Consider the following 14,164-nt stretch of genomic DNA (forward strand, 5'->3'; position numbering starts at 1 on the left):
CACAATAAACTATTTTACAAAAGGCCATTAGTTATCCATGGCCTGCTTTCTGTCATTTGAGGAGCAGTGTCATACTCAGTGAACATATTTAATAAAAGTTGCCTATTACAAATGCAAATATTTCTGTGATTAAATAGATGATAGCTCAATAGATAGACAGAAAAACATGTTTAATAACAGTAACTGCATGCCTCACATTTTACATTATTAAATAAGCAAAACATTTTAAAATGATTATAAAAGAGTTGAACTTACTCATATCCCTACAAGGCCATATGTGCAATGCCAACAATCACACATTACTTTAACTGTTTTCCTAATTTAACATCTGCAAGATCACACAACTGTTTATTCACAACATTTGGTTTCTTATCACTTAAGAAATATAAATACTATTATATGGGTGTGCCATGACCTAGTTAAGACAAAGATGGATTCCAGGCAGAGGAAAAAAGGCTCAAGATGTCACAGGGTATTACATCCAGTACATTCTCTTCCTTCTTCTCAATCCTTTAAAAGGAAGAATCATAGTTTTATCATAGTCCGTGAGAGATGAGGAAATCAAGTGTAAGATCCCTTTTGGAACAAAGGAAACCCATATAGGCCATTGAGTCCTGTTTCAGGAAAATGGCTGCCGAGAGCGCTCGGCCCCCTCTCTCTGCTCTCTGTTGAAGGACTCCTGAGCCGTGCCTCTAATAGCAGACGGCTCCTCTGCTGCTGCGCTCTGATTGGCCCGCTGAGCTACCGCTGTTAACCAGCCAATTGCCCGAGCACTGCAAAACACCAGGCAATGTCAAACAAAAATATTGTCGGCAATATGCAATTCATAAATATAATTAGAAAAATATAAGAAAACCATACGGGGTTAAGATTGTATAATTAAAAACTTCACGCTGTTTTAAAAAGAGGGCCAACACAACGGCTTGGCACTAGTTAGTCTGGATTACACTAATTGACAGCGAACCAACGGCCGCATTCCGACGGTTATAAACATTCGCCTGGCTGTTAAATACAACTCGTTACCAGCCGAGTTTCGTATTTTAATCGCGTTAATCTGGTAGTAATTTCACATTAGCAGTCAAGTGGCTGCTAATGTGAAATGCAGCGGTGTCACCATTTGATTGTTTACGTTTACAAAAGCAGCCCGACATGCATGCATTTGTTAACGACCACAAGTGTACCAAAAAAAACCTGCGACCAAAGCATTATTATTTGCCTTTAGGGGCAGTTGAGAAGATATTGCCCCTGTGTCTATCTTGTGTTTGCCATTTGGGTAAATGCAGACGACAGATTCCACACAAAAAATATTTAGAGATTTAGCAACGCCGAACGGTCACCAGGTCTATAGTAATATCATATATACATACGAACGTTATCGCCCGAGTCGTTTTAAACGAAACAATTGCATTCAAGGTGATAGTATAATTAAATGAGCGGCAGAAATATAAACGAGTTTATAGCGAAAGTGCGGCTAGCGTCGGCGGTGGGCAAGCCTAGCGGTGTATTGTGGAAGAGACAGAAGCTACAGACCAGAGGCACACAATATGTGTTGGCTCTCGCCGAAAAGGAGGCAGTATTCTTCAAGCTAAATCATGTAATGTAAGCGGCGAAAGGAAAGCGATTTCGTCTTTTCGTCAATTAGAGAACAATCCCTCGATCGGACGAACCATGTCCAAGCCAGGGGAGAAAAACAGATTGAACGAAGACCATGGCAGAAAGCAGAGTTCAAGTAAGCTGGTTCTTTTTCCCCTCTTTCTCCAGCCCTCCTAATGCCTGTTTTCCGTAGCTGGGATATACGCTAGATCCCGTTTTCGCCGCCACTTGGGTTACCCCGACCACCAGAGCCATGCATCGTGTGGCTGTTTTCAAAGTGTGTCGGGGGGGCTGCTAACGGGACCGTGTGTAGCGTTGCCTAACGATAGCTCCTCTCTCCTTGTCGCTGCCTGTCGTTTCAGGTTTGGCGAACGGCATGGACAGCCATCCCGTCAGCGGCTCGGCGGCGGAGAAGCGGAGTCACCACTGTAGAAGTTACAAGTTGATTATCGACCCGGCGCTGAAGAAGGGACCGCACAAACTCTACCGCTACGATGGACAGACTTTCAACATGCCCGTAAGTGGACCGCCTTTTGAATGCGGCGAGACGGGGGCGACAATAGTAACCGAGTAGCCGACCTCCATGACGGGTTACAATGTGGCGGAGCGGTGGCCACGGTGCGCTCCGTCACCTTCAGGCTTTTTAACCCGCCGCCGCGTTTGGTTTGTGCCAAACTTCTTTGCAACAAGTCCGCAACGCGTGAAGTTGTGAAAGTATGGATAACACAAGTGTCTCCCCCTCCTCTCGTCCTCCCCCTTGTCCCACAGAACCCCGGGATACCACCAGTGGACATCGTCCGAGACCCCAGGATCGGTCGTCTCTGGACTAAGTACAAAGAGACGGACCTACCGGTGCCGACGTTTAAGGTATACTTCCACTCTGAGTCCAGCTTTTTGGACTCTGTGGGGCTGTCAAAAGTTGCAGACACACCCCCCTCACTCATCTTCGGGATGTCGGAAGGGGGCTGTTAAAAGCCAAATAAGACGCACTACTCTTGCTGAGTGGAGTTGCATGTCCATCGTAACTGCTCCGGTACTGCTCTCAGATCAGCTGTCAGAAACGGCACCACGCTGCTGCAACATGTCCCCGGAAGCCCCTCTCCCGTTAACCCCTCTCCTCCTGCTTCCAGATCGACGAGTGTTACATCGGCCCGGTTCCCCCGAAGGAGGTGACGTTCGCCCGGCTCAACGACAACGTTCGGGAAGGATTTCTTTCCGACATGTGCAAAAAATTTGGGGAAATCGAGCACGTGGAGATCTTGTACAATCCGAAGAACAAAAAGCACCTGGGGATCGCCAAAGTTGTTTTTGAGAACGTGAAGGCCGCCAAAGTGGCCGTGCAGTCGCTCCACAAGACATCTGTTATGGGAAACTTCATCCACGTGGAGCTGGACCCGAAAGGTAAACAGTGATTCTGTCATTCCAGGGAAAGATGTGTAGCCTACATTTATGCAGGAGCAGGTCTTCTCTCTGCTGCAGGAGCAAGAGCCTTCATTCCGAGAGAAATGTCTCCTTGTTTTCTAATTACTATGAGGGCGGCAATCACGTGTGCACCTTTACATGTGCTGCCTGGTAACGTGGGGTAATTGAATTTCATTGAATGTAAGTCTGCTCCCACAAGCGGGACTCTGAGGGGGCTGTGTACTCCCTCTGTGCATCATTTCAGACCCGTAAACAAACACAAAACCAATCCAGACTCCTCTCCACCTTCACTTTGTCTCTGTTAAGTCACATATAATATATATATATATTATATATTGTATGCTTGCCTTAAATCTTCGTTAGACTTTCTGTCAGTAACAGTGTTAAGGTTCAAAGACTCTGCTGTTGCTTCTCATTGATGCCGACCAACAACATTAATTCCTCTTCAAGGCAATGTAAAGTCATTTTTATTTGACTGGCAAAAGTTTTGCATCTGTGTTCATATGAAGGCAACATACTGACTGATGTTTTTAAGTACAATGTGCACAGTTTGTTGTGGCTGCACAAGTGCAATTCCTTTGAATTATTTCCGCAAATGTATTAATTTTCTATTTATGAATATTCTTAATAAGAATTGTAGTGAACAAGTGTTGCATGTTGTGGAGGATGTGGTAAGTCTTATTAAGACATGTTTGTGTGGTTATAGTACATCTACTGTATCCGTTACATGTACCTTCCCAGAGTAACAAACGTACATTAACAATATTTATTGAGTTCATTATTATGTTTTACAGTTCATATATAAATAGGCAGGCCCAATTATATGACATTAGTTTGTAATGCTCCTATAGTGCACACTTTCCAAATATTTGGAAAGTGTGCACTATAAAAGGAAACTGAGTTTGTGTATCTACAAATGTTTAGGTTTGAGTTCAGCTGACAGACTAGTTTTAATAAAGCTTGCTGGCATTAAGCCTTCTTTATTTACTCGTCATCAGACCAACGCATGTTTACCACTCTGCAGGTGAGAATCGCCTGAGGTACTTCCAGCTCCTGATGAACGGCAGCTACACCCCGCAGACCCTCCCTGTTGGGGGAGAGGAGGTCCGGGAAGTTTCCCCTCGTAGCCTGGCAGAAGCCCTACTGGTAAAACTGCGTTTAACAATATGCAAAAACAATGTTTTGTTCATGTGTTTATTATAAATCACGCTATTAACTGTGTCAGTGAGAGTCAGACAATACTGTAGTTTGGTACAGGTTTTTTTCTATGTCAGCCTGGTGATCACTGACTTGCCTGTGTTACTTTGTAGAAATAACTGACCAGTCTAAACTGACACCCTTATCTGTAATCCATTTTATCAGCGCAGCAGGTGGTAGAGTAGAGCAGAGGAAATGTTATCCAGCCTGTGGACTGAAATGACAAAGCCACTGAAATGTGCACTTTGGCCTCATCGCACAAGAAGCCTCAGGCATTGTGCTGGAAATCCTTATCCACTAGTTGCTTTCATTAAAAAAATGTATCCTGGGAGATGTCATTATTGTTCATTTGGTGAAAATCATCCAAATATTTTTCCTGATTGGATTGATTTACAGTTACTCCTTATGTTCCATTAAATGTATTTTAAGTATTCAGAGCTGTGCATGTTTGCCTGGGACACCTTTGATTAACCTCGAGCCTGCTTCTCTCCTCTAAGGCCTGCGAGCCCATCCGCAGGTTGTCGGAGAGCAGCGTGTCTGCTGGTGGAGGAACATTGCCTCCTAGCAGCAGCTCCACCACTCCTCAGTCCCAGGAGACGGGCTACTCCAGCCTAAGGCAGGACACGCCCCAGTCCCAGGGAACCCCTCATACTCCGCGCCAGTCGGGTACGCCCTTCTCTCAAGACTCCAATTTCTCCAGTCGGCAGTCCACCCCGGCGTACCAGTCCAGCCGGGCCGAGAGCTCTGGAAGTTACAAGTCTCACAGACACCAGAGTAAGTTCCAGGATGCGTACAACCGCAGACCGGAGAAGCCTCAGTACCGCAGCAACATGTACAGAAGTACGACGTCCGAGCAGGCTCCCTTCAAACAGCACCAACTCACCCCACCGGAACCTCCGCCCTCCACCCCCGCCTTCACCTACACGCCGCCTCTCCCTGCTACGCCCAACTTCAAGTCGGCCTTCTCGCCCTACCAGGCTCCTTTGCCCCCCGCGTTCCCTCCTTCAGAGCCTGCTTTCCATCACCCAGCCCAACGGGAGGGTGAGTACCTTCGACCCCCGCAGCCGCCTCTGGCAGCTGCCACTGACTTTTTACCCGTCAAGGATAGACCGGAAACTCCTCCAATCCCAGAGCCTCCGCCCGAGCCCATGCCCCATCCGACCACCCCTCCTCCTCAGACCCCAGAGCACTGCCCCTCACCTGGCTCCCCCACACTTGATCTGGAGCGCAATAGCCTGGATTCCCGAATTGAGATGCTCCTCAAGGAGAAAAGGACAAAACTGCTGCCGTTCCTGGAGGAGCGAGACTCAGACACTGAGGTGCGTATGGAGGGAAGTCCGATTTCCTCCTCGTCCTCTCAGCTATCCCCAATTCCCCCTTACACGAGCGGCTCCCAAGGTGGCCTGCAAAACTCCCGTCCCTCGAGCACAGGCTTGGAGGACATCAGTCCGACCCCACTGCCAGAGTCGGAAGATGAAGAGCCGATTCCCGGAACTGCGTCCCTGAGCAAGAGAATCAGTCCTCCGGTCCAGGAGACAATGAGCAACAGTGACCTCAAAGATGGACATTTTCGAGGCCACACTCCCACTGAAATAATTGAAATGGTAGGACACACCTTTTCTTTATATTTGCATCAAACTTATGTTGCACATGAAAAATAATAGTTTTCATATTTCCATGTGTTAAGTTGCTTTCCACGGAAAAGAACAGCCCCAGGTTCCGAATGTAGCTAAACAGAGTTTGCATTGACCGTCTTGCTTCGTTGATGTTTACTCACAGCTGTGACGGTTACACTGGGGACACCGGAATTAAGGTCTAGTTTCAGTGCAAGGTGATCGTAGTAAACTTTCCCTTTTTTTTTGTTTATTTTCTTTCATTACACTTCATGAAGGAAGTTTCGATCTCGATCTATGTCTCAAGGCAGCACAAAAAGGTGTTTGCTATTGCAATTGGCCGCTGCTGTGTTGATAATTTTTATGCAAAAAGTACAAATACGATTTTAAAAGGACCAACAAGTAGTCTTTTACCCGTAAAAAAGTGCTTACGTGTGCACAATAGTCTATGAATACACATAGATGTAAAATTCCTTGTTGACACAGGCAAAACAGTTGAGCTACGAATGAAAAGTTTCAGATTGAGCGCACAGCCTCACAAATACCTTCACATTCATATGAAGTTGCTCTCCTTGTTTGAAGTCATAGTAACACCATCTGGCCTGTGCTGTTGTATTTCTGCTTTTGGTGTTGTGCTTGGAGAAACAAGAGCCGCTCTGCTGTGGGGGAATTGAGTGCTCTTATTTCCGCTTTCTAACACTCGCCACACGCGCACACGGAGGAAAACACAGTTTGGCAGTTAGCCCCATTCAACACCACACTTCCTGGTTTTGTTGAACTCGACTGTCAGGATTGGCCGCAGCGGCTCATGTCTCACATTTCAAGTTATCACATAGCAAGCACTGCAAACAGGTCATTTGGATAACGACGCCACTCCCATGCTGAGTTTACTCTCCTTAGTTTCATTCTGGCAGCAGTTGTGACATAAATCCTTTTATGATAATAAACGTCAGGGAAGAAGATTTTAAAATGCGGATGTGTTGTGTAATGGCACAAGTGTTGCACGGACATTTATCCACTATGGCCCAGAGCAGTTTGGAGACATGCTGACCAATGACTTGGATCAGTTGTGTGACTGTGCACGCCGAGAGACTAAACTTTGAACTGATCATTTGTTGCTTTTATTGAATGATTCACAAACCTCTGTGCTTTTTGGTACTGCAGGATGGTATTGGTGTTTACTTATACTTTGATCAGATATGTCTTGATTAAAATGTTCCCAGCCAAAGTTTAAATATGTTTATATTTCTCAAAGTAAGTTTGACATTTCCCCCCCAAAAATCTGGGGGGAAATGTCAAACTACACCCATAATTATTGGTAAAGCTAAATGGGCAGGTTTACAAAACTCTTAACTCAAGGTCCACTTACTAGCTTTTTTTCCTGAGCTTTTCAACCTTATCTCAAGGCCTTCACAAGTCAATGGCGTTTGCTCAGTTGTGCTCATGTACCCTGTGTTGACCTCACATAGTCCTGACCGGTTGTCTGTTTTTTTCCGCAGGGTCATCAGTCGTCGGGTGAAGACATGGAGATTTCCGACGATGAGATGCCCGGGACTCCAAACAGCGGTGGAGACTGCGTCCAGGGCATCGTCATGAACTCTGCCGTGTCCCCGATGCAGACCATTTCCATGCCTCCTCCCGGCTTCGCTTCTCTCCCGCACCAGGTCGGCTTCCAGCTCTCGCATCACCACTTGGCCGCTCACTCTGCCGTCTCGGGACATCCTCACCTGGCCGGTCATCCTGGAGTGCCTCACCATATGCTGCCACCCATGGGCCCCTACGCTCACAGCATGATGCCGCTGGTGCAAATGGAGCTGATGAACTGCTTGCGGTGGGAACAGTGGAGCACCGTTCCCATGTCCTTCCAGATGCAGCAGCAGATGCTGAGTCGCATGGCTCAGACGAGAGGTCCCTATCAATATGCACATTTTATGGACAGCGCCGCGTCTGTGCCCTATGGGGCGCCCTACCAGCCTGTGGCGATGGGCGCCACACCTGCTGCCGGCGCAGCAGCACCCGGACAACAGTGGCAGCATCCCAGTATACCAAAGTTCAACCCTACTGTTCCTCCTCCTGGATATGAGACTAAAAAGGAGGATCCCCACAAGGCCACCGTTGACGGTGTTCTGCTGGTCATTGTCAAGGAGCTGAAGGCCATCATGAAGAGGGACCTTAACCGCAAAATGGTGGAGGTGGTGGCTTTCAGAGCCTTTGATGACTGGTGGGAAAAGAAGGAACACTCGGCAAAGGTAAGTAATTCATTTCACCTTCCAAGATGGAAACAGAAGCAAAGAGAGCTTATAACCACACTTGTGTATGTGTGGGAACATATTATATTATTTATTTGTATATATAATAAAAAACATGTTTGCCAAACCATCCAGCACAAATGTTCAGGAACATCAAAGCAGCAATCAAAACATGATGCCTTTAGAGGATTAATAAAAAACAACCTCTCTTTGTAGTTTTAAGTGCCATAAAACCTGAGCTGATGATTTGGAAAAATAGTTTGAATAAAAAAAGATGATGTTGTAAACACATTGTTTTAATCAAGTTAATATTTTAATTCATTGGTCAATCAATGCCAAATATTCATTGTTTCCAGAAACTGTGATAGGAGGTTTTGCTGCTCTTTTCTGTTCTATATCTTGTTCAATTGACCACTTTGGGGTTTTGTTGATCAGATAAAACAAGCAAGTTAAAGACGTCTCCTTCACGATCAATTGGAAAAATAATCTACCGATATCTGATCATGATTAATTTACATGAAGCACAGTTTGCTTCATGAAAATTGATCTGTAGACTAAAGGCAGACATGTTCAGACATGAAAAGATCATCTTGTTTTTCCACAGGTATCGTTGACTCCAGTGAAGGGTGCCGAGGGGAAGGAAGAAGAAAGACCCAAACCCAAAGAGACGATGGGTTCAAGTCTGCTGGAGAACTGGAACAAGGGCGAGGGTCTGGGCTACGAGGGAATGGGCCTGGGAATCAGTTTACGAGGGGCCATCCGCCTGCCCTCCTTCAAGGTACGGCCTTTGTCTTCATGTCAACATGGACGACGCCAGTTCCCCCGCCTGTTGGTGTTTAATGGTTGCATGTTGTGTTCAGGTGAAAAGGAAGGACCCGCCTGAGGCTGCAACGGCAGGCGACAACAAACGAGCACGACCCTCCACCCCAGTGGACGACGAGCTGGAGGATGAAGGTAACGCTCTCGCTGGGTTTCTCTTCTTTCTGTTGTTTTGCGAAATTGCCAATCGCTAATTTGTCTCCTGGCTTGTTTTTGTCAGACCGGGATCGAGACCCAGCCGAGCTCCCGTTGGACGATTCCAAAATGGACGCCGACAGTGCGTCAGCAAAGCGACGGCACTCGCGGCCACTCGAACTGGACAGCGAGGGAGAGGAGGAGGTGGACACCTCGGGAAAGGAAGAGGAGTCATTGTCCGACAGGGAGGAGGAGCCTGAGAAAACTCAGGTTACAGATAGGCTGTCGTCAGGAAAAGTAAGCAGTCATTAATCCTGTATCTGTGTGACTATTCACATGACTATTTGTGCATTTTGTAAACATTCTTATGATCTGTTATCATCTCTTAGGAGAGTGGTGACGAGGAGGGTGATGATGAAGACTCATCCAGTGAGAGCGCCTCCTCAGATTCGTCTGATGAAGGTACTTTCGATACAAAACAGTTGTTTTTTTTCATTTAGTTCCGCTGTTTCCTGTAATTAATAATTTATCTTCCACATTTCTTTCAGAAGAAGAGAGCTCAGCTTCCTCCAAAGCCAGCTCGGTCTCCTCGGCAGAAAGCGCAGACTCCTCTGAGTACGAGTTAAGCTCGGAAGAGGAAGAGGATGAGGAGGAGGAAGAAGAAGAAGAGGAGGAGACGGCGGCGGCAGTACACGATGTGGAGGTTGAAGGCAAAGAAGCAGTGACCACCTCGTCCTCTTCGTCTTCATCAATTTCCTCTTCTGATGAAGACGGAGGGAAGGCAGAGATCAAGGCACCATGCGCTCCTTCGGGGACGGTCCCAGAGGACACGGAGGAGCCGAGGAGCAGAGTGAAGCTAAGCAGCAAACCCAAAAGCAGACCTCCTAGTCCTGAGGCGGAGGTGAAGGAGGAGCTGAAGCCTCCATCCCCCAAAGGCATCCCAGGTGAGTGTCTGCTGTGTTATTCAGCGCAAACATGTATAATTTAAACAACGGTACTTGTCATTCGGCAAAATGAATGTCAGATGATACATTCAATTAATATCTTTTTTTTGTCTTGTAGTCCAAGAGCAAGACATCAGTGTGGACGTTAACATTCCTGCAGTGAAGGAGCATGTAGCAAACCTTCGGCCGTCCACGCCCACGGGCGCCCTGCCCGACAGCGACCAGGAGGCAAAAGACAAAGGTAAAGCAGAGGCCGAGGAAGTGCCCGTCACCCCCGGTCGATTAGCCCTATCCCGCGTAGACGCTAACACACCTGCCCCCAAAACTGTCTCTGCATCTTTAATGCACCTCCCTCTCCCTCCTCACCCGGCTCTAGAGGGTCGATCCCTCCTTCATCTGCCCCCTGGTCCCCTGCCTGACCTCCCTCAGCGGGCCCGGCTCCCCACAGACGAGGACATCCCCCGCACGCCGGGCAGGGACCTGTTGGAGCGCTCTCGGAGTCTGGGCAAGTCCCAGAGCACGGACACCGTGCCCGTCACGCCTGGCAGTGATGCCCCGCTGACGGGTAGCAACCTTTTGCTTATCTCCCCTCACATCCCCGGTAGCCCCTTTTCCTACCCTGCACAATCCCCTGTCCTTAGTGCTGGAGTCCCCCGCACTCCAGGAAGAGACTTAACCTTCACCCCTGTCTTCCCTGACCCCACAGCACTGGCTTTTAATAGGAAAATATCCACTGAGAGCCTGGATGAGCGACCCGTTTTCAAGGAGCCGCCCATCAGCACTCTGCCCAGCCAGGCCCCGTCAGCTGGAGCAGAGCATTCGGTCAGTGTCCCCGAAGATCTGCCCGCTGGTCTCACCGTCGACGTCCCTGTGCCTTCAGACACTGCCTCATCAAAGAGGAAACCTGGACGACCCAAAGGCAAAAAGATTCCAGCTGTCTCTGCAGCTGATGAGTCTTTGGAGCTCTCGTCCGAGTCCACCCTCCTGCCTCACGACGCGCAACTCGGCAACCTTTCCACGCAAAAAATCTCCGCCATTTCCGCCAAGACCCCTCACCACCCGAGCCTGGATTTCAGGGAAAGAGAGGTGAAGCCCCAGACGGTTCTACCTGACGAGGAGGGCTTCCTGTCCTACGAAGAAGAGGCGCCTGTGATCGTGAAGCCGATTCGGAGGGCACGGCGAGGCTGGGAGGAGCTGCTGCTGGGCGGCCTGTCACCCGTCTCCTCGCCGCTCCGGCCGTACTTTAATCCACGCTCCGAGTTCGAGGAGATGACCATCCTGTACGACATCTGGAACGAAGGCATCGACGACGAAGACATCCGGCTTCTGCAGATCACTTACGAGAAGATGCTCCAGCAGGACAACGGCAACGACTGGCTCAACGACACGCTCTGGGTCAACCATCCTCATATCCTTTACTGCTCACTGTTGGCTGATTTACACCAAATGTTATCGGTAATGTTGTTCTCTATGTATGTCACACGTCAAAGTTTAAAGTGCTGCACAAATCATTTGAAGAGATCAGTCCAGTCGAATGAGTCTGAGCTGTTTTGTAGCATGTATATCACATAGCAGCCCCCTCTGGTGGTGAAAACTAGGAACGTTTTGGCTGTTGTTCGTATAGCAGATTCTGTTGGGCATCCAAATTAGTTTTGGCATCTCAGCTATGGCCCAAGGCCTTTTTTTGTTGTTTCTTCCTTGACTTCCCTGCACTAACTAACATCCCGAGAGTGAAGAAAAAGAGACGAGACGACGGCATGAGAGATCACATGACCGGCTGCGCGCGAAGCGAGGGATACTACAAGATCGACAAGAAGGACAAGATCAAGTACCTCCAGAGCACCAAGCTGCAGTTAGATGAGACGCCGTTCGACACGCAGGTGAGACCAGATTGTGAAGTGCGACTTCGGTGACAGTGTTCACGTTAAAAAACCTCAGAGGCATGATACATGTCAGCCTGCCGTGGCTGAACACATTTAAAAAACCCCATCTTCCTCTCTGCAGGGTATGAGTATTCCTGCACAGGTCCACGCCTCCACCAGAGCCGGCTCGGAGCGGCGCTCGGAGCAGCGGCGCTTGTTGTCCTCGTTCGCGTGTGACAGTGACCTGCTGAAGTTCAACCAGCTGAAGGTAAACACAGACCAACTGAACTTTGCTCCACTGGGTCACTTTTAAACCGTATTAAGCAAGAACACAAGACAGACAGGCGGCATTGCAATGTTTGTCATCATTCAAAGTCAACTGACACTCGTCTCCTCTTTTCTCTTTCAGTTCCGTAAGAAAAGGATCAGATTCTGCAAGTCACACATCCACGACTGGGGTCTGTTTGCTATGGAGCCCATCGCCGCAGATGAAATGGTGATAGAGTACGTGGGACAAAACATCAGACAGGTGAGAGAGACTTATTTATTTCTTCTTCTTCTTCTTCTTCTTCTTCTTCTTCTTCTTCTTCTTCTTCTTCTTCTTCTTCTTCTATGTAAACAATAATTACATTTTTACTAATTTACTTGCATTCATCTAACTCAAAATGTCTCTTTCATGATAATCAGGGCTGATAGATAATAATAATAATAATACATTTCATTTTTAAACGCACTTTTCTTTCAGAAGAAACTCAGAGTGCTAGATATGATGGCTTATACAGTATAAATGTCAACTTGTGAGTTTGCATAGAAAATGTCTGTGGCACAATGCAGTTTAATATAATTCATATCCAGGGGCATTAATGGGGTTAAAGTAGACAGCAGTGTGCCATCTAAAGCCATTAGTTTAATTTCAAAGCAGAAGTCGGAATTCTAATAAGTGCCAATCCTCACAGGTGATCGCGGACATGCGAGAGAAGCGCTACGAGGAGGAGGGCATCGGGAGCAGCTACATGTTCCGCGTTGACCACGACACAATCATAGATGCTACAAAGTGTGGCAACTTCGCCCGTTTCATCAACCACAGCTGCAATGTAAGACGATATCAGCGTGACGCTCCTTTTGGAAAAAGCTTCAGCACCACGTCCATGAAACAAAAACCAGCAGAAAAGGAATTTAATATAATAATAACACATTTCTATTATGTTTTTTTTCAGCCCAACTGTTATGCAAAGGTCATCACAGTGGAGTCTCAAAAGAAGATTGTGATCTACTCCAGACAGCCCATTAATGTCAACGAGGAGATCACTTACGACTACAAGTTCCCCATCGAGGACGAGAAGATCCCCTGTTTGTGTGGGGCGGAGAACTGTAGGGGAACGCTGAATTAACGTTGCAGGTGAGGTTCCAATCCTCTCCGGGTTGTAAAAGTGCTGTCCTTCAAAATTTCATTCAAGTTTTCAAGACCGGCACATGTGGAGACTCTTCTACGAGGAGGAACCGAAGAGGGAAGGTCTTTTTTTTTTTTTTTTGGGGGGGATCGAGGAGAAGAAAGCTGCAAGTCGTCCGTACGGCCCTCTTCACACATTAAACTCTAGATTGTTTACGATTCATGGTGCTCTTGAAATAAAAAACGCATCGTTTTTTATGTCTGCCAGTGACCCAGAACTTACTCAAACACTTCAGATCCTCTCAGCTCGGACAGTATTTCAACATAGCTCCCTTCACGTCCTCTCCTGGTTTGTACAGTTTTACACTTCTTTTTAAACCATCTTGTTTCGTCTCATAAGCTTTACGTACACAATGCGTGGTACAGAAAAACAAACAAGCAACAACACGTTCAGCTGCTCACTAATAACACTGCTGAGACGCACAAGCCCGCCAGGAAAACGCCTCTCTTTGGGAGAAGACGTGGTCGGGCATCTGAGCAGATGGGAAGGCGGCGGAGTGCCGCGCCCCGGCGGCCTTGCTTTCTCGCTCCTACCTCCTCTGCACCACTTTTCTTGGACGTAAATCAAACTGATGAGAAAAATTCAAGCAAAGTTAAATCCTGCCACAAAATCTGGAATATTTGGAAATCCCGCCTGCTTGTACCAGCCAACAATGGATCATGCTGCTTCCTTTCAGTTTATGCACAAAAAAAAGTTAAAGATGGTGTGCATTTGTGTTCCTGATAGTCCAGTGTTTTCCAGTTTTGTTTTCTGTAGCTCTATTCTTTCTTGTTTCTTCAAAGACACTATCTACTGTGCGTGCATGTGCGTGCGTGCGTGCGCGCGCGTGTGTGTGTGTGTGTGTGTGCCCATGCCTGCTGTGTGAGAGAATTTGAGTGC

The 14,164-nt window shown here is 47.5% G+C and overlaps 1 protein-coding gene across 1 annotated transcript; it reads left to right on the forward strand.

Moving 5' to 3' along the window:
• Positions 1-1,668: 1,668 nt before the first annotated feature.
• Positions 1,669-13,225, forward strand: setd1ba (SET domain containing 1B, histone lysine methyltransferase a; the record flags this gene model as incomplete). The annotated part of the gene is made up of 18 exons (XM_079235682.1): positions 1,669-1,729; positions 1,956-2,110; positions 2,362-2,460; positions 2,724-2,994; positions 4,040-4,161; positions 4,710-5,816; positions 7,325-8,074; positions 8,679-8,852; positions 8,935-9,028; positions 9,114-9,325; positions 9,418-9,490; positions 9,577-9,972; positions 10,091-11,380; positions 11,686-11,852; positions 11,977-12,102; positions 12,244-12,363; positions 12,791-12,928; positions 13,052-13,225. 18 exons carry the CDS (start codon positions 1,669-1,671, stop codon positions 13,223-13,225), a joined length of 5,529 nt encoding a protein of 1,842 aa, XP_079091808.1.
• Positions 13,226-14,164: the final 939 nt, after the last annotated feature.

Source organism: Taurulus bubalis (assembly GCF_910589615.1).
Source record: "Taurulus bubalis genome assembly, chromosome: 19".
Classification (NCBI taxonomy): domain Eukaryota; kingdom Metazoa; phylum Chordata; class Actinopteri; order Perciformes; family Cottidae; genus Taurulus; species Taurulus bubalis.